This window comes from Ammodytes marinus (genome assembly GCF_949987685.1).
Source record: "Ammodytes marinus genome assembly, contig: scaffold_53, whole genome shotgun sequence".
NCBI lineage: Eukaryota > Metazoa > Chordata > Actinopteri > Uranoscopiformes > Ammodytidae > Ammodytes > Ammodytes marinus.
In genome coordinates, this window is record NW_027648320.1 from 82,501 (window position 1) to 103,432 (window position 20,932).

General features: G+C 46.2%; 2 protein-coding genes across 4 annotated transcripts in view; both read left to right on the forward strand.

Annotated features, from left to right (window-relative positions):
• Positions 1 to 2,425, forward strand: part of LOC307270755 (E3 ubiquitin-protein ligase RNF4-like) — a 12,863-nt gene extending 10,438 nt beyond the window's left edge. For all 3 annotated transcript variants that reach the window (XM_080054638.1, XM_080054639.1, XM_080054640.1), the window contains 3 exons: positions 39 to 129; positions 402 to 453; positions 1,846 to 2,425. In XM_080054638.1, coding sequence (XP_079910764.1) covers positions 39 to 129; positions 402 to 453; positions 1,846 to 1,995 — 293 coding nt within the window. In that variant the 3' untranslated portion in view covers positions 1,996 to 2,425. The remainder of the gene's footprint in view (positions 1 to 38; positions 130 to 401; positions 454 to 1,845) is intronic.
• Positions 2,426 to 5,497: 3,072 nt separating this feature from the next.
• On the forward strand, positions 5,498 to 17,003 carry LOC307270757 (EMILIN-1-A-like; the record flags this gene model as incomplete). The annotated part of the gene is made up of 7 exons (XM_080054641.1): positions 5,498 to 5,517; positions 7,343 to 7,440; positions 8,492 to 8,740; positions 10,535 to 10,615; positions 16,309 to 16,326; positions 16,432 to 16,566; positions 16,677 to 17,003. 7 exons carry the CDS (start codon positions 5,498 to 5,500, stop codon positions 16,997 to 16,999), a joined length of 924 nt encoding a protein of 307 aa, XP_079910767.1. The 3' UTR covers positions 17,000 to 17,003.
• Between the last annotated feature and the right edge of the window lie 3,929 nt (positions 17,004 to 20,932).

Sequence of the window (20,932 nt, forward strand, 5' to 3'; positions counted from 1 at the left end):
GACAGACAGTGTGTTAATAAAGTTCATTTGAATCTCAGGTCCTCAGAGTTACGTCGTCAGTAGTGATGAGGAAGAGGCCACGCCCCCAGACCTGGTCGCCGCGGTAACGTCCTCGCAGCCGACAGACAGGTAAAAGATCCGAACGACCAAACTATCTAACCCAACCAGAACCAGGGATAAGACTGTGTGTGTGTCTCTGTGTCTCTGTCTGTGTGTGTGTGTGTGTGTGTGTGTGTGTGTGTGTGTGTGTGTGTGTGTGTGTGTGTGTGTGTGTGTGTGTGTGTGTGTGTGTGTGTGTGTGTGTGTGTGTGTGTGTGTGTGTGTGTGTGTGTGTGTGTGTGTGTGTGTGTGTGTGTGTGTGTGTGTGTGTGTGTGTGTGTGTGTGTGTGTGTGTGAGACAGATCGACCCCTGGGACCATCAGCTGTCCTGTCTGTCTGGACTCGTACTCAGAGGTGAGACTCGGATTATGTTTTTTACGCACGCACGCACGCACGCACGCACGCACGCACGCACACACACACACACACGACATTGCAAACATAAAAAATGATTGATTGTAATTTTATTTGAGCTTTGATGTCAGACTTATGTGCAATCAATTGGGGAAATGCATCTCTCTCTCTCTCTGTCTCTGTCTCTCTCTATCTCTCTCTCTGTCTCTCTCTCTCTCTCTATCTATCTCTCTCTGTCTCTCTGTCTCTCTCTATCTCTCTCTCTGTCTCTCTCTATCTCTCTCTCTCTGTCTCTCTCTCTCTCTCTGTCTCTCTCTCTCTCTCTCTCGTCCTAACCTATACATCAGGTCGGCAATACGTCATCTAGACGGAACTCTCGTGACCACGCCCCTTTGGGGGGAAAACAATACGGCTACTCCACAGACAGCGCGATCATTCAAAATAAGCCGTTATAGCTCAAATCTGCAATGTCCTGAGCTGTTGTGTGGTTTACTAAGTAAAAAACAAACATCATGGTTTTATTCCTTCGCCCCCAAACATTCCCCTAAATAAGGTCTGTATGACAGCAGGAAGCTCCCGGCTTCCCCCGTGCTCTGCATCCAGTGGGAGTTTGCTATCGTAATGAGCCGTTAGGACCGTTGGTAGAGTCTAGTCAAGGCATAGCGCTGTAATATTAACATACTAAGCATTATTACAGACAACACAACTTAAAATAACAATTATTTCAGGTGTAATCAGCAACATAGAGACTCAGTGAGGTGAAGATATATATCAGGGGCCAATGGGTCGGATCACTGCGCCAGCTTGATGCTGAGAGACTAAACACACATGGTTTTAGATTGATCAAATTAATCATTTATAAGTGTCTTTAACGTTATCCAGCAGGGAGGGAGAGAGAGAGAGAGAGAGAGAGAGAGAGAGAGAGAGAGAGAGAGAGAGAGAGAGAGAGAGAGAGAGAGAGAGAGAGAGAGAGAGAGAGAGAGAGAGAGAGAGAGAGAGAGAGAGAGAGAGAGAGAGAGAGAGAGAGAGAGAGAGAGAGAGAGAGAGAGAGAGAGAGAGAGAGAGAGAGAGAGAGAGAGAGAGAGAGAGAGAGAGAGAGAGAGAGAGAGAGAGAGAGAGATGTATAAGTGTCTTTAACGTTATCCAGCCAGCAGAGTTGTTGTGAAGGATCTTGACATTGTGTCAAATTTTAACTTGTTTTCCTCTGATCGTTTTCTTTTTGTGCTGTTTTGGAAACGCAATGTTGCATTATAGTCAATGGCACGATCGCTTTGTTTTCCCCCCAAAGGGGGCGTGGCCAGATAGGGGGCGTGGCCAGATTGCAGACCTGATGTATTGCTGCTTCCTGTCAGTGTGACCTCATCCTAACCCTGTCCTCTGATTGGTCCTCAGATCGTGGACAGCGGGCGATTGGTCGTTTCTACGCGGTGTGGTCACGTGTTCTGCAGCTTGTGTCTCAGAGACGCTCTGAGGTCACAGCACACCTGTCCCACCTGCCGGAAGAAGCTGGGGCCCAAGCAGTACCATCCACTATACGTCTAAGACAGACAGACAGACAGACAGACAGACAGACAGACAGACAGACAGACAGACAGACAGACAGACACTGAGGGCCCAAGCAGTACCATCCACTATACGTCTGACTGTCTGACTGTCTACCTGTCTATCTAACACTGATACACACACTCTGAGACACACACACTCTGAAACAGACACACTCTGAAACAGACACACACTGAGACACACACACACATTCACACACACACACACACACACACCGAGACAGACACACACACACACACACACACACACACACACACACACACACACACACACACACACACACAGCTGAGACTTTTTGCATTTGGATTTTTGATTCTTTGTTTTATATTGAGTTCCATGTTTCCCTGGTTACCCTGGTTGCCCTGGATACCCTGTTCACCTTGAATATTAAATAAACTGTTGAAATGTTCTGAGTGTCAACAAGCCTTTTCTGTGGATACGCACGCACGCACGCACACACTCACACACACTCCCACACACACACACACACACACACACACACACACACACACACACTCCCACACACGCACGCACGCACACACTCACACACACACACTCCCACACACACACACACACACACACGCACGCACTCCCACACACGCACGCACACATGCACACACACACACGCACTCCCGCACATACACAGGCACGCACGCACGCACACACACACACACACACACACAGGCTGTATCCCGTTACAGAGACCGCCTCCTTGGTAGGACGCGGTCTATGAAGGCTATAGCCTGTGAAGGCCGGTTCCAAGGCCAACGAGCCTTGTTAAACGAGACGGTCTCCGCAGGTCTCCGTTTCACTCCGTTTACGAGCATTTCCGGTTTGCGTAACAAGCCGTTGCCTTGCGTGACGACTCGCCGCTCCTGTGCTGCCTAGCAACCCTGATTGCTGCCAACGGAAACAGCCTTGTCAACGGAGGAAAAAAGAAAAAGAAGTTGCCTACCAGACGAAAAGAAAAAAAGTACAAGAAAAAAAGAAAGGAAGATAAAAGTTGGGCTGCGAAGGATACATCTGATGCAGCCTTCAAAACCGTGAAACGAAGGCTGCATTTAGGTCCATGATATGAGGAGCCTTGCAAGGAGCCTTGCAAATGGAACAACCTTTGCGCGCCGCTATGACGCAATCGGTCTTCAAATGCAGCCTACGTAGACCGCAAACCCTGAATCAAGATACAGCCACACACTTTAATGAAGTGGTTCCCAACAGGTAGCGTTTAAATGCAGGAGAAATGCCTCCATCTGGTGGTGAGCAGTGGTAGTGACGCAAAGCCTTGTAATCAGGTCAGTGATTGTAGGCAGGTGTGCAAACAAACAGTGAATGCTGAGAGAGCTCACATGGGTTGCGTTCCGAATCGCATACTTTCTACTATATAGTATGTAGAAAAAAGATTTAGGATGTCCCGATTCTTGTGGCCAGATTTAGGATGGTTAGAATACCCGGATGGTCTACTTCATGCGTCCAAGATTGTTAGTGTTGAAAAGTGCATCCTATTTGGGCGATTCTGACCCACAATCCAGTGCGCACGTGAAGTGACGTAACATCGACGAAGCCTATAGGTCCATGTTAAGAAAACAAACGGGGATGCGACGGATATAAAAAAAAAGTACGTCCCAATAGTATGCCTACTGCATCCTAACTAGATTCTTTTTATCGTCAGATGTAGTATGTAGAATAGAAAAAAGAAAGAGTATGCGATTCGGAACGCAACCAGTGTTTACTGCTCCTGACACACTGTGATACTGACAGAGTATAGAACAATACTTTAGACACACTGTGATACTGACAGAGTATAGAACAGTACTTTAGACACACTGTGATACTGACAGAGTATAGAACAATACTTTAGACACACTGTGATACTGACAGAGTATAGAACAGTACTTTAGACACAGTGTGATACTGACAGAGTATAGAACAATACTTTAGACACACTGTGATACTGACAGAGTATAGAACAATACTTTAGACACACTGTGATACTGACAGAGTATAGAACAGTACTTTAGACACACTGTGATACTGACAGAGTATAGAACAATACTTTAGACACACTGTGATACTGACAGAGTATAGAACAACACTTTTTGATATCTCAACAAACAGAGTGACATAAGCGTAAATTTAGTTTATTTGTGCTTTTCAGTTTATTAGATTTATTTTGCTGCATGTTAGAGCTGAGAGCCAACACATGCACACGCTCACACACACATGCACACGCTCACACACACATGCACACGCTCACACACACAGGCACACGCTCACACACACAGGCACACGCTCACACACACATGCACACGCTCACACACACATGCACACGCTCACACACAACCTACCGGACAGACTACAATCAACTTCAACAGACCAAGTAAGTGCATAAAGGCTTTAGCTAGGCACCAAACTAAGAAAGATATTGACCTAACACCACTGAGAGACAGACTTATAGGAATAAGTTTACAAATGGCTGGGTTAAGGTAACCCTGACCCACCACTGCAAGGTTTCAATCACTTACACAGAAGATAATGCTTTTTAAAGATGAGCTGGGGACGCTAATGTTTCAACAATCTAAATGTAACTGTATGGGATATTCAAAATAAGTCAGATTTAACATGAATTAGTGATGTATGTGCTTTTAAACAAGTTAAATCGGTGATGCTCATCAACTTTCAATAATCTTACTTTAACTGTAGCACATACTGAACCCCATTCTGTCATGAACCGTCACTTCTCCTCCGTCCATAACAGAGGAACTAATGGGATAACTGGGGAGGGTGACTGGGTGTTACTCTTCCGCATGCCCACTGTATAATGGGAGGACACCCTTCAAAATAACCACAGTACACGTGTGTTGTGGATGTGTGTACAATGGTTCTTTATTGATTGGTCAAACATGTTTTTCATTTGGCTTCCATACATGTTTGGGTTTGGGGTTAGGTCAAAGTTCAAACACAGATTTTGTTTTCAGTCAATATTTCCCTCTGATGTTTAGTAATAAAAACCACACACAGCGGAATGCCTCTGGTTACCTAGGTTACCTAACCCTCTGATGTTTAGTAATAAAAACCACAAACAGCGGAATGCCTCTGGTTACCTAGGTTACCTAACCCTAACACAGGATGGAAGAGTTCACTAACTAACTAAAGCAAATAGAAACTTCCATTAAGCTTCTGTTAAAAAGCTTTGCTCATTAAAGTGTTTGTGTGAAGATGTGAAGTCATTTGGCTCCACCTAGTGTCCACTGTGTAGAACTGCCTCAGGCCCATAGAGCAGGGACAGTTCAAACCCTCTCCACTCTTAGAACTATACAGTATATTTATGTAAATATTCTGACCCTTTTCTCTAACAACAGAAAGGTTTGAATGAGAACCATGTTTCTATTAGAACACATGTTGTTCCAGTGATTTGATATTTCCAGTTTGACTCTAAATGTTTCTATATTTGTATAAATGTCACAGAGGAAGGTGAAGCAGGATGCACATCCCAAACAACCAGTAAGAGACATTTATGTTCCACTGTGTGTGAATGTGTGTGAAAGAGTTCTGCTTCCCGCTGCCTTAACTGGGACATATGGGTCTATATTTCACTCTTATATTTCAGAGGAGAAGCTTTTGTTTCTGCTTGCTGCCTGTGTGATGGTTGTTCCTGTGTGATGGTTGTTGCTGCTTGCTGCCTGTGTGATGGTTGTTTCTGCTTTTGGATCTGCAGTAAAACCTGGAGTGGCTTTTTGAGAAGCGTTTTGTTTTAACTGATTGGATTGGGATTCTGGGGAAACACCTGAATGGATTGTTGAACTGAATGGATTGAAGTGTGACTGTCGAATGCTCTCATGTCTATACACACACACACACACCCACCCACCCACACACACACAAACACAATGACTTTATTGCTGTGCTGTTTGTAATTTCACATTTGGCTGTATTGACTTGTGTTTTGCTATGTTGTGCTTGTGCTGTTGGCTGAAAGAAACATTGTTATTTGCTGTGACCTGCATTGTGTGTGTGTGTGTGTGTGTGTGTGTGTGTGTGTGTGTGTGTGTGTGTGTGTGTGTGTGTGTGTGTGTGTGTGTGTGTGTGTGTGTGCGCGTGTGCGCGTGTGCGTGTGCGTGTGTTGATGCTTACTAATTGCAGGCTGTGTGTGTGTGTGTGTTGATGTGGTCCCAGTCTTAGTCTGCTGCTCTCAGCTTGTCGCTTCCATAACTGCTCTGGGCGCTGCTGCTCATTTTACTGCCACTGGTTCCGTCATTGAGAAGACATTTATTTTCTCTGTATATTTTGTCCGTTAATGGAATTTGACTTTAAAAAATTGCTTGATTGAATTTTGATGAAGAAGCAGCTGAATCTTAAGCATTGGAAATGGTGCAAAGGGTTCTAAACATGTTTTTTAAACTGTCTTAGATTGCTATTTTGAATAATATACATAGAGAAAGAGAGAGAGAGACATAGAGAGAGTCTGTTGGATGACAATCTTCTAATAAAGAATATTATCCATTTCTTACTTTTGTTTCTTCACATTTACAATAGCCATTTATCCCTTTGTAAAATCAGTCTCCATAGTGTTTAATCTAAATGTGAGTTCTCCATCATGAGACTATCACCGATAATGTTGAGCCATTGTCTGTAGGCAGGTGCAACAGACAATGGCTAAACATAACCCTCTAACCCCAGCCAGTATTGGTCTCATTTTTGCACAGTTCCTTCCTGTCTCAGGGACGAAACAAGTTTGAGGGATTTTTGATCCTAGTACCTCGCACAGCTCAGTGTTATGATACCAGAAAAGTTGTATTCTCCTGCAGCTCAAAAATATGTGTGTATGATTAGGATCCTTACTTTGCATAGTGTCATGCAGGGTTTATTGTTCATTTGTTGCTATTGTTAAGTATTCAGTACGAGACAGACACGACTGTTACTCTAACCACGTTTCTTTATTATCTGAAATGTGTATATCTACATTATGTCATTATGTCACCAACCTTGTGATGCTTTTAAAGTTACACAATATATGAGCCCCCCTCTTAAGTTTTTTTTCCCTCTTTCTAAATAATTTTTTATTTTATCAAAACATTGTCTTTGGGGATGTATTCTTAACAGTTCAATAACCATATAAAAAGCATCTTATTTTTTATTTTTACCTTCAATATTACAATACTGACCACACTGATTTCCTTTTACTAAACATAACAAAGTTATTCATTTCACAACTTTTTAACTTATAGCATATTTGTTTAACTATGGTAATCTCTGTATCTAGCTTGAAGTTTGGCTTGTCTTTTAGAGCGTCTGTGACACAACTGTGACCCTGTTTGTTCTTCATCAGCGTCATTTTCTTCAAGAACCTCAGTGCTACTGTGGTCTGTGTAACACTTGGTTTCTCTGCTTTCAATGCCTGTAGGTGTGTAACCTTCCTGTGCAGTCGTAGGTGGAAACTGTCTCTTTCCTTTTTTCAGTAGATGTTTAGTGTCCCTCCATCCGGTGTGCAAACTATGAATTATCTTGTTTTCTGATGTTTGTTAACAATCCCAGCTGGCTGGCAGGTTTCTCCTCTCTGTATCCTTACATTGTCACCTACTTACTGATCTGGCAACGGTCTTGTTTGTCTGTCATCGTCGGTCTTTTGCTTTAGTTGCTTCTACGTTTGCACTTTGCCTTCAGGAGTCAGTAGAGTTGTGGACGCTGGAAGTTTGGACTTCAGTCGCGTCCCATCAGCAGCTGTGAGGGAGGCAACCCTAAGTCGGTGTGTAAAGTAATGCACGGGTCACCATTAGTGATTTGTGCCTTTTTTAAGCCTGTTTGTTACCGTCTGTACCATTCTCTCTGTTTTCCCGTTAGACTGAGTGTGCCCTGGGGCCTCATTTATCAATGCAGCGTATGCACAGTAGAGGCCGTACCCCACCGAGTACGCAACCTTTCTGAATTTATAAAAAGCAAAGGGTTTGGGTTAGGGTTAGGGTTAGGGGTTAGAGGGTTAGGGGTTAGAGGGTTAGGGTTAGGGTTAGGGGTTAGGGTTAGGGGTTAGGGTTAGGGTTAGGGGTTAGGGTTAGGGGTTAGGGTTAGGGGTTAGGGTTAGGGTTAGGGTTAGGGGTTAGAGGGTTAGGGTTAGAGGGTTAGGGTTAGGGTTAGGGGTTAGGGTTAGGGTTAGGGTTAGGATAAGGGAGTTTTAATCAGGATCGCCGTTCCGGCGATCCTGGTTGTCTAGGAGCACGTTTCAGGCCATTGTGTCCTTGGGCAAGACACTTCACCCTGACTTGCCTGGTGTGAATGTGTATGACTGCTGTATGTTTGAGGTGGTGGTCTGAGGGGCCGTAGGCGCTGAATGACAGCCACGCTTCCGCCACCGGTATGACTGAGTGTGAATGAATGGAACCTGGAACCCTGTAAAGCGCCTTAAGTGCCTAGAAAAGCGCCATTGTTATCCTTTATGAAACCAGGTAAAGTTAATTCGCTCTTCACTGTGCCCCTGTGACAGGAAACACCAAAGACAAGCTGATCTCGGAGCTGGATAAGATCCAGTTGGACCTGACGGACCAGCGAGAGGAGAGTGGCGAGCGGCTGGGCGGGGTGAGCCGGGCCCTGCAGCGCGTAGAGAGCTCTCTAACCCTAACCCTCTCCGACTGCAGACGCTCTGATGATGCTCTGGAGAAACGACCCTCCAAACTGGAGGGAGTGTGTGGCCGGCTGGACGGGGTGTCCGAGTCTATAGCCAAGATCAAGGACGGTACGTTAAGACTTATGTACTATATCAACTAACCCTCTCACCCTCTCACCCTCTAACCCTATTCTACTATATTACTAACCCCATAACCCTCACACCCTCTAACCCCCTAACCCCCTAACCCTCTCACCCTCTCACCCTCTAACCCTAACCCTATGTACTATACTAACCCTCTAACTCTAACCAAGATCAAAGAGGGTATGTCAAGGCTTTCTGTACTCTGCTATATTGACTAACCCTCTAACCCTAACCTCATAACCCTCTAACCCTAACCCTCTAACCCCCTAACCCTCTCACCCTCTCACCCTCTCACCCTCTAACCCTCTCACCCTCTAACCCCCTGACCCTCTAACCCTCTCACCGTCTAACCCCCTAACCCTCTAACCCTCTAACTCTCTAACCAACTAACCCTCTAACCCCCTAACCCTCTAACCCCCTAACCCTCTCACCCTCTAACCCCCTAACCCTCTCACCCTCTAACCCCCTAACCCTCTAACCCTTTAACTCTCTAACCAACTAACCCTCTAACCCCCTAACCCTCTCACCCTCTAACCTCCTAACCCTCTAACCCTCTAACTCTCTAACCAAATGATGGGCCCCCCTCTGCATTGGGCCCCCCCACGACTGTATCACTTTTCCCCCCAGTCCGTCGGCCCTGCCCGGTGTGCCTGTGCAGTAATCCACCCCTGGATAGGTTACACAATTAAGAAAAAAACAATGACGTTCATAACTAATTTATATATTTTTTGTAATGTAATGATTATCTGGAACTTGGTGCCCTACGCGCTCTGTGTACCCTGCGTATAGGGAGCGGCGGCCCTGACTATATTACTAACCCCCTAACCCTCTAACCCCCTGACCCTCTAACCCTCTAACCCTCTCACCCCCTAACCCTCTAACCCTCTAACCCTCTCACCCCCTAACCCTCTAAACCTATGTACTATATTACTAACCAACTAGAGCTCTTACCCTCTGTACTTTATTACTAACCCCTAACCCTAACCCTCTCCTGTGTGGTGTATTTATACAGCCTACGTATTACCCCTGTTGTATTTATGAAGCGTATTATAGATGCAGTAAGCTGTTGTGCTGTGGCCTCTGTCAGGGCTAACCCTCTCTCTCTCTCTCTCTATCTCTCTCTCTCTCTCCCTCTGTATTAACATGTCTCTCTCTCCCTCTCTCTCTCTCTCTCCCTACCTCCCTCTGTATTAACATGTCTCTCTCTCCCTCCCTCTCTCCCTCTCTCTCTCTCTACCTCCCTCTGTATTAACATGTCCCTCTCCCTCCCTCCCTCTCTCTCCCTCTCTCTCTCAGGGCTGACCCTCCATGTTTCCTCCCTCTGGTCCTGTGTCTCTGGCCTGAACTCGTCTCTGGTTCTTCAGGGAGAAACGCTGGAAGGTCCAGGAAGACGTTTACAGCAGGATGAAGACTCTCAACTCCAGCCTGATACAAGTCATAAACCGTACCGCGCTTAAACCGTACCCTACCCAACTTTTGGCAAATGAAAAGCCAAACTACCCGGACCGAACCGCTCCGATCCGACCCGCTCTACTCGGTGGAAACGAGGCATAAGACATGGTTAGACCATAACCCTAACCGTAACCAAGACATGGCCTTAACCCGGTTTAGATCATATTCTAACTCAGACGTTAATCAGAATAAGAAGTTGCATGAAGACAACTAGAGTATTCTAATCTCAGTCGCATCATTGAGACATGTAAACTTCAATCACATTGAATATTCCTATCTGAGTTTCCTGGCTGTTAAACTAGCGCATGTGTCTTTAATGACCGATAGAACACAGCGATAATGACATGAAGAACGCGCTGAGGTCAGACTATACTGAATGGGGCTTAGGCCTGGTTAAAGAGTCCAGTGGTACGGTCTGCGTAGTGTGAATGGGGCTTAGGCCAGGTTAAAGAGTCCAGTGGTACGGTGTGCGTAGTGTGAATGGGCCTGGTTATAGTGTGAATGGGGCTTGGGCCTGGTTATAGTGTGAATGGGGCTTAGGCCTGGTTATAGTGTGAATGGGGCTTAGGCCTGGTTAAAGAGTTCAGTGGTACGGTCTGTGTAGTGTGAATGGGGCTTAGGCCAGGTTATAGTGTGAATGGGGCTTAGGCCTGGTTATAGTGTGAATGGGGCTGGGGCCTGGTTATTGTGTGAATGGGGCTTAGGCCTTGTTATAGTGTGAATGAGGCTTAGGCCTGGTTATAGTGTGAATGGGGCTTGGGACTGGTTATAGTGTGTGTAGTGTGAATAGGGCTTGGGCCTGGTTATAGTGTGAATGGGGCTTAGGCCTGGTTATAGTGTGACCCTAACCCTTATAGTGTGAATGGGGCTTAGGCCTGGTTATAGTGTGAATGGGGCTTGGGCCTGGTTATAGTGTGAATGGGGCTTGGAACTGGTTATAGTGTGAATGGGGCTTGGGCCTGGTTATAGTGTGAATGGGGCTTAGGCCTGGTTATAGTGTGAATGGGGCTTAGGCCTGGTTATAGTGTGAATGGGGCTTGGGCCTGGTTATAGTGTGAGTGGGGCTTAGGCCTGGTTATAGTGTGAATGGGGCTTAGGCCTGGTTATAGTGTGACCCTAACCCTTATAGTGTGAATGGGGCTTGGGCCTGGTTATAGTGTGAATGGGGCTTGGGCCTGGTTATAGTGTGAATGGGGCTTAGGCCTGGTTATAGTGTGAATGGGGCTTAGGCCTGGTTATAGTGTGAATGGGGCTTGGGGCTTAGGCCTGGTTATAGTGTGAATGGGGCTTAGGCCTGGTTATAGTGTGAATGGGGCTGGGGCCTGGTTATAGTGAGAATGGGGCTTAGGCCTGGTTATAGTGTGAATGGGGCTTAGGCCTGGTTATAGTGTGACCCTAACCCTTATAGTGTGAATGGGGCTTGGGCCTGGTTATAGTGTGACCCTAACCCTCATAGTGTGAATGGGGCTTAGGCCTGGTTATAGTGTGAATGGGGCTTGGGCCTGGTTATAGTGTGAATGGGGCTTGGGCCTGGTTATAGTGTGAATGGGGCTTGGGCCTGGTTATAGTGTGAATGGGGCTTAGGCCTGGTTATAGTGTGAATGGGGCTGGGGCCTGGTTATAGTGTGAATGGGGCTGGGGCCTGGTTATAGTGTGAATGGGGCTGGGGCCTGGTTATATTGAATGGGGCTGGGGCCTGGTTATAGTGTGACCCTAACCCTTATAGTGTGAATGGGGCTGGGGCCTGGTTATAGTGTGAATGGGGCTGGGGCCTGGTTATAGTGTGAATGGGGCCTGGTTATAGTGTGAATGGGGCTTAGGCCTGGTTATTGTGTGAATGGGGCTTGGGCCTGGTACGGTGTGTAGTGTGAATGGGGCTGGGGCCTGGTACGGTGTGTAGTGTGAATGGGGCTGGGGCCTGGTTATAGTGTGAACGGGGCTTGGGCCTGGTTATAGTGTGAATGGGGCTTAGGCCTGGTTATAGTGTGAATGGGGCTGGGGCTGGGGCTTGGTTATAGTGTGAATGGGGCTTGGGCCTGGTTATAGTGTGAATGGGGCTGGGGCCTGGTTATAGTGTGAATGGGGCTGGGGCCTGGTTATAGTGTGAATGGGTCTTGGGCCTGGTACGGTGTGTAGTGTGAATGGGGCTGGGGCCTGGTTATAGTGTGAATGGGGCTGGGGCCTGGTTATAGTGTGAACGGGGCTTGGGCCTGGTTAAAGAGTCCAGTGGTACGGTCTGCGTAGTGTGAATGGGGCTTAGGCCAGGTTAAAGAGTCCAGTGGTACGGTGTGCGTAGTGTGAATGGGCCTGGTTATAGTGTGAATGGGGCTTGGGCCTGGTTATAGTGTGAATGGGGCTTAGGCCTGGTTATAGTGTGAATGGGGCTTAGGCCTGGTTAAAGAGTTCAGTGGTACGGTCTGTGTAGTGTGAATGGGGCTTAGGCCAGGTTATAGTGTGAATGGGGCTTAGGCCTGGTTATAGTGTGAATGGGGCTGGGGCCTGGTTATTGTGTGAATGGGGCTTAGGCCTTGTTATAGTGTGAATGAGGCTTAGGCCTGGTTATAGTGTGAATGGGGCTTGGGACTGGTTATAGTGTGTGTAGTGTGAATAGGGCTTGGGCCTGGTTATAGTGTGAATGGGGCTTAGGCCTGGTTATAGTGTGACCCTAACCCTTATAGTGTGAATGGGGCTTAGGCCTGGTTATAGTGTGAATGGGGCTTGGGCCTGGTTATAGTGTGAATGGGGCTTGGGCCTGGTTATAGTGTGAATGGGGCTTGGGCCTGGTTATAGTGTGAATGGGGCTTAGGCCTGGTTATAGTGTGAATGGGGCTTAGGCCTGGTTATAGTGTGAATGGGGCTTGGGCCTGGTTATAGTGTGAGTGGGGCTTAGGCCTGGTTATAGTGTGAATGGGGCTTAGGCCTGGTTATAGTGTGACCCTAACCCTTATAGTGTGAATGGGGCTTGGGCCTGGTTATAGTGTGAATGGGGCTTGGGCCTGGTTATAGTGTGAATGGGGCTTAGGCCTGGTTATAGTGTGAATGGGGCTTAGGCCTGGTTATAGTGTGAATGGGGCTTGGGGCTTAGGCCTGGTTATAGTGTGAATGGGGCTTAGGCCTGGTTATAGTGTGAATGGGGCTTGGGCCTGGTTATAGTGTGAATGGGGCTTAGGCCTGGTTATAGTGTGAATGGGGCTGGGGCCTGGTTATAGTGTGAATGGGGCTGGGGCCTGGTTATAGTGTGAATGGGGCTGGGGCCTGGTTATATTGAATGGGGCTGGGGCCTGGTTATAGTGTGACCCTAACCCTTATAGTGTGAATGGGGCTGGGGCCTGGTTATAGTGTGAATGGGGCTGGGGCCTGGTTATAGTGTGAATGGGGCCTGGTTATAGTGTGAATGGGGCTTAGGCCTGGTTATAGTGTGAATGGGGCTTAGGCCTGGTTATTGTGTGAATGGGGCTTGGGCCTGGTACGGTGTGTAGTGTGAATGGGGCTGGGGCCTGGTACGGTGTGTAGTGTGAATGGGGCTGGGGCCTGGTTATAGTGTGAACGGGGCTTGGGCCTGGTTATAGTGTGAATGGGGCTTAGGCCTGGTTATAGTGTGAATGGGGCTGGGGCTGGGGCTTGGTTATAGTGTGAATGGGGCTTGGGCCTGGTTATAGTGTGAATGGGGCTGGGGCCTGGTTATAGTGTGAATGGGGCTGGGGCCTGGTTATAGTGTGAATGGGTCTTGGGCCTGGTACGGTGTGTAGTGTGAATGGGGCTGGGGCCTGGTTATAGTGTGAATGGGGCTGGGGCCTGGTTATAGTGTGAACGGGGCTTGGGCCTGGTTATAGTGTGAACGGGGCTTGGGCCTGGTTATAGTGTGAATGGGGCTGGGGCCTGGTTATAGTGTGAATGGGGCTTGGGCCTGGTACGGTGTGTAGTGTGAATGGGGCTTGGGCCTGGTTATAGTGTGAATGGGGCTGGGGCCTGGTTATAGTGTGACCCTAACCCTTATAGTGTGAATGGGGCTGGGGCCTGGTTATAGTGTGAATGGGGCTTGGGCCTGGTACGGTGTGTAGTGTGAATGGGGCTTGGGCCTGGTTATAGTGTGAATGGGGCTTAGGCCTGGTTATAGTGTGAATGGGGCTGGGGCCTGGTTATAGTGAGAATGGGGCTTAGGCCTGGTTATAGTGTGACCCTAACCCTTATAGTGTGAATGGGGCTTGGGCCTGGTTATAGTGTGAATGGGGCTTGGGCCTGGTTATAGTGTGAATGGGGCTTAGGCCTGGTTATAGTGTGAATGGGGCTTAGGCCTGGTTATAGTGTGAATGGGGCTGGGGCCTGGTTATAGTGTGAATGGGTCTTGGGCCTGGTACGGTGTGTAGTGTGAATGGGGCTGGGGCCTGGTTATAGTGTGAATGGGGCTGGGGCCTGGTTATAGTGTGAACGGGGCTTGGGCCTGGTTATAGTGTGAACGGGGCTTGGGCCTGGTTATAGTGTGAATGGGGCTGGGGCCTGGTTATAGTGTGAATGGGGCTGGGGCCTGGTTATAGTGTGAACGGGGCTTGGGCCTGGTTATAGTGTGAACGGGGCTGGGGCCTGGTTATAGTTTGAATGGGGCTTGGGCCTGGTACGGTGTGTAGTGTGAATGGGGCTTGGGCCTGGTTATAGTGTGAATGGGGCTGGGGCCTGGTTATAGTGTGACCCTAACCCTTATAGTGTGAATGGGGCTGGGGCCTGGTTATAGTGTGAATGGGGCTTGGGCCTGGTACGGTGTGTAGTGTGAATGGGGCTTGGGCCTGGTTATAGTGTGAATGGGGCTGGGGCCTGGTTATAGTGTGACCCTAACCCTTATAGTGTGAATGGGGCTGGGGCCTGGTTATAGTGTGAATGGGGCTTAGGCCTGGTTATAATGTGACCCTAACCCTTATAGTGTGAATGGGGCTGGGGCCTGGTTATAGTGTGAATGGGGCTTGGTTCTGGTTGTAGTGTGAATGGGGCTTAGGCCTGGTTGTAGTGTGAATGGGGCCTGGTTATAGTGTGAATGGGGCTTGGGCCTGGTTATAGTGTGAATGGGGCTTAGGCCTGGTTACAGTGTGAATGGGGCTTGGGCCTGGTTATAGTGTGAATGGGGCTTAGGCCTGGTACGGTGTGTAGTGTCTGTCTCTAACCCTTTATATACTGTTAACCCTAACCCTGTATACAGGTGAAACTCGAAAAATTTGAATATCGTGCAAAAGTTAATTTATTTCAGTGATTCAACCTAAATTGTGAAACTAATATATTATATAGACTCATTACATTCAAAGTGAGATATCTCAAGCTTTTATTTGTTATAATTAAGTACGGGTCCTCAGTTTACTGAGGATCCGTAATTATTGTTCTTTCTAAATTTCAGCCCTGAAATTCCCTGACAACGTTCCTTACAGTAGAAATTGACAATTGAAACCTTTGGGAAAGCTTCTTGTAGCCTTCCCCTAAACCATGACAATGAATAATCTTTGTTTTTAAGATCTGTTGGGAGCTGTTTTAATGATCCCATTCTGTCTCACTTCTGCAGAGAGTCAAAGAGAAGTGGAACTTGCATTTAGGCACCTAAAATACCTTTTCTCATGATTAAACAGACCTTTATATGAGGTTCAAGGCTTAACAACATAATCCAACCAATTTTGTGTTTAAAGTCCTCAGTTTTACATGCTGTTACATGCAATAAAATCAGCAAGACCACAAGGGTTCCCATATTTTTGCACAGCCAGTTTTTCACATTCTATTTAATTTCATACAACCAAATACTGCTTTTCAAAAAATCTTTGTTTGGAAAACATCCCAGTACTTAGCTGTTCTTGGTAAATTAAAGACATACCACTTTTATCTTTTTTGTGTGAAAGCAGAGTCAATTATAATGCCGGCTGACAGGGGTTCCCAAACTTTTTCATATGACTGTATATATATATATATATATATATATATATATATATATGTACAAATATATATATTCATAATTCATATTTATGTATACATAGTTGAATCCACTCAGATCTTAAACTAAATGTCTAAATGAATACTATGAACTCACATCTTGTAGATTTTAATATTTGTGTCGTTTGCTTTTCTTCCAGGTCCCAAAGGAGAACCAGGTGTGTGTAAGTTCTACTCTGATGTCATGTCTGGATAGTCCAGTAGATATGAACTAACCCTAACTAATGTGTGTGTATTAACTATATTATATTAATTATCTCCAGGTCTCCCCGGCGCTGCCCTCCACCTCCCCAGACTTTCCTTCTCCGCTGCGCTCACTGTCCCGATGGATCGATCAGGAACCATCGTGTTCGACCGGCTGTTTGTCAACGAGGGGGACTTCTATGACGCGCGCACAGGTGTGTGTGTGTGTTTGTGTGTGTGTGTGTGTGGCTGTGTGTGGCTGTCTGTGTGTGTGTCCCTTGCATTATTACTATAAATATATATTTTCTCATACTGTGTCTGTCAGGTATGTTCACAGCCCCGTTGGATGGACATTACTTCTTCAGTGCGGTGCTGACGGGACACAGGAACCAGCAGATTGAGGCGGTGCTGTCCCAGTCTAACTACGGGATGGCCAGGGTGGATTCAGGCGGGTACCAGCCCGAGGGTCTGGAGAACAACCCCATCGCTGAGGCCAAGAGTGTGCCGGGCTCTCTGGCTGTGTTCAACATCATCCTGCCTCTGCACCGCGGGGACACGGTCTGCATCGACCTCGTGACCGGCCAGCTGGCGCACTCTGTGGAGCCGCTCACTATGTTCAGTGGCATGCTGCTGTATGAGGACCTGTGATTGGCTAACAAGCCGCCAATCGGTTAAAGACTCACACCGATGACATCATAATGACATCATTGTGGAATATTGTTACTAACCCTGGTCCTGAACATTGACCGTAAACCACTAAGCCTTGTATCTGCTACATCATCAATACTAACCGACCTGATTACCCAAAAGCCCTTGCTCCTGACCTGATTACCCACAAGGCCTTGCTCCACAGCAACACGCTGTGAGGACTTCTGGGCTCTAGCGTTGGGATCCCTGATGCACCAATCAGAAACCTCGACCCACCGAACGCTCTGATTGGCTGTTCATATTGTGTCTCCGCCCACAGTGAGCTAACCCGCTAGCTGTTAGCTGTTATCTAAACAGTGTTCCTCCGTCAGGACGTCTGTTAATGATCTGATTGGTAGAAATATGGGATGGACCAAAGCCCTGAGACGTCGCTGTGGCAACATGTGATTAAGAAAAGCTTGTTTGTGTTTGATGTGTCACACATTGTGAATGTTTGATTAGCTGCACCTTTTGTATTTAACAAATAATGAAATTATTGAACTTTGAAGTTTGAGGACAAAGCTGGAAACCCAATTATGAAACTTTAAGCACAAATTTATTTTCAATACAGCGTTTACAGAAGTACAACCAGCTTAAACGTCTGTCTCCTTGTCCATCCTATCCCCAAACCCTAACCCATCCATCTCCATGTCCCCTAGCCCTAACCGATCCATCTCCTTGTCCCCTAACCCTAACCGATCCATCTCCTTGTCCCCTAACCCTAACCCATCCATCTCCATGTCCCCTAGCCCTAACCCATCTGTCACTTATACATCCGTCCATATTGTGCAGAGATTTTATAAACTTCAATAATTAAAATGTTTGAAATGTTCGAAAAGGTGTGTTGCCTTGAGACAAGATGGCAGCTTGAGTTGAGAGCTCCGCATTACCTCAGTGCTTAAAGTGAGTTTTTACCTCCACTGAATTGGATCACCACCCACATTTCTATTTAACCTTTGAGTTAAGCATACTAATACTCTTGCTTAAAAAGATAGAGGGTGAAAAAAGGATGCCAAACAGAAAAAATGTACAAACCAGACAAGACACAGAGGAACTAGCACAAAGTATGGCAGCTATGGAAAATGAGGTGAACCCCTCTCTTGTTGAGATAATGACAGAGCTAAAATCACAACGCCATGTAATATTGGGCCGACTGGATGGCATTGATACTCGTTTGGAGAACGTGACAAGGCAAGTTTCAACCATGAAAGAAGCGCTGTCACAAACAAATCAAGTACTTGAGAAACAGCAGCGGCGCACGGTCGAAGCCGAACAAAGGATTTCAACATTAGAGGACACCGTACACACTTCCCAGCGAGCACTAGACCGAGCCGAAAAACTGATAAAAGCGTTGGAATCAAAGACCGATGATCTTGAAAACAGAGGGAGGAGGAAGAATTTGATTTTGCTGGGGCTCCCGGAAAAGTCGGAAGGCAACCAAGTGCTACTCGAATATATTCAACATAAGCTGCCCAGCTGGCTGCAACTCTCCACAGACCAACAACTTGAGCTGGAACGAGTTCACCGCTCACTATGCCCACAACCAGAACCAGGCAAGCCTCCAAGGCCAGTCTTAATCCGCTTTCTACGATTCAGAGATAAAGAAATGATACTACAGTCTGCAAAGAAAATGCCGATACTTCATGGGAATGCTAAACTCACCATCCGCCAGGATCTATCTGCAGAAGTTCGCCGAAAGCGCAAGGACTTCGATCGGGTGATTAAAATGCTCATTGAAAAGAATATGTTCCGAGGATTCGCATACCCCCATCGTCTTCGTGTTCTTCATCAACACAGTATCGTCTTTTTTGACGAACCAAAAGAAGCAGAATCCTTCGTTATGCAGCTGAAATGAGTCTCGGCTAGTCTACAACATTGAAAACCAGTGGAGGTAAAACGTTATTATTCTACTCCCTTCGATATGACTGTTAAGACTTATAGGGATAAGAGCATTTTATTTTCTTTTATTTTTTTTAAGTGGATACTTCTATTTTGATAGCTGGTTCACCCGTGTGCTACTTTTACCAGTGTTTACTTCCTGCAACAATGAATGACGATAGTCGTTCAATACCATGGTTGAATGTAGGAGCAGAGGGAGGGGGGACTTTACAAGTCGGTGACGATAGTCCGGCTTTAATTAGTATAAAATTTCTTTCTTTCTCCCCTTCAAATATCACGATTATATGATTGGTGATCGTTGCCTTCCTTTTTTCTTCAATATATATATATATATACATATATTTATATATATTTTCTTTCTCTTCTCTTGTTTTTGGAAGCGCGGGGGTTCCCCCCTCAGTAAATGTTTAGGCCGGCCTATTTAATAGTGTGCAAATGTGCTACGTACGAAATAATGGATTACACCACGTTGGTCTGCAGGAGGGGGAGATAGCAAGAATGTTTGGCATTCGATTGCTCTCTCTTCTTTTTTTTCTCTTCTTTTTTTCTCTCTCTCTCTTTTGTTTCATTCTAATTTTACTTTGTATATTAAATAACAGTCTACAAAATAGTTCCCTTACTTACCTTTACGTTTAGGGGGGAGATGTAGAATATTGTTGACTTTTGTAATTATCTAGGAGCACTGTGGAAGGAAGCTCCAAGATGCCAATACCATTATTTTTTATTTTATTTTTTTTATGCCTATTATGAACAAGGTAGATGCGCCTATCGCATTTTTGATGGGATGGGTTAGGTTGAGATCTTTTTTTTCCTCTCAACCTTTTTTTTTCATGGAGACGGGAGAGCCAGAGGTTCCTTGCGAACTTCACTGTACTCTCCATTGTCCCACATGGGTGGGCGGGGTATTTGTTTGGATTCGTGTTTGTGTACATCCTGTCTTTTTTGTATTTTTTGTGGGGATGAGGGTTGGGACAGGATTTGAATATTTGACACTTATCGCTGGCATTCTATGTTTCTTTATGATGACTGCATCGCCTAAGTTTTGCTTCCTTTAATGAATCATTTAACATTATTTTCCTGTAATGTACGGGGGCTGAATCTTCCTTATAAAAGAGTGAGTGTGTTGGATTTTTTGCGGAGGAAGAATGTAGACATAGCGACCGTGGCTCAGGTGGTTAAGCTGGTTGGCCAATGATCCTAGGGTTGGCGGTTCGATCCCAGCCCGGCCACTTGTGTCATGGTTGTTGTGTCCCTGGGCAAGACACTTCACCCACCTTGCCTGGTGTGAATGTGTATGACTGCTGTATGTTTGAGGTGGTGGTCGGAGGGGCCGATGGCGCTGAATGGCAGCCTCGCTTCTGTCAGTCTGCCCAGGGCAGCTGTGGCTACTATGGTAGTTTACCACCACCGGTATGACTGTGTGTGAACGAATTGTCTGGAACCCTGTAAAGCGCTTTGAGTATCATGAAAGGCGCTATATAAATCCAAGCAATTATTAATTATTATTATTATTTCTACAGGAAACCCACCTGTTACAAAAAGACATGTATCGCATTAACAGCAAACACTACAATGTGTTAGCTTCCTCCTCATTTGATAAAAAGTCAAGAGGTGTAGCTATTGTTGCAAAAAAAAATCTTCAACTTACAAATTTGGGCTCAGGAGGCGATACTACGGGCAGAATTTCTTTTGTTAAAACTATAATTGAAGAAAAAAAGGTCGCTTTTGTTTCAGTGTATGCTCCTAACAAATTTGACAAGAACTTTTTGCAGCTATTAAACACCATGCTATTAGATCTATCAGAATTCCATTTAGTTATTGGCGGTGACTTTAATTCAGTGTGGGATCATGTGTTGGATAGGACGGGTCAGACGGAGTCTAGAGATCAACGCCTGGCTTCTTCTGCTCTGCGTCAATGGGCTGAGGATATGGCCGTTGTGGATCTCTGGCGCCTCAAAAATATTACTTCTAAAGATTACTCCTTTTACTCCCCAA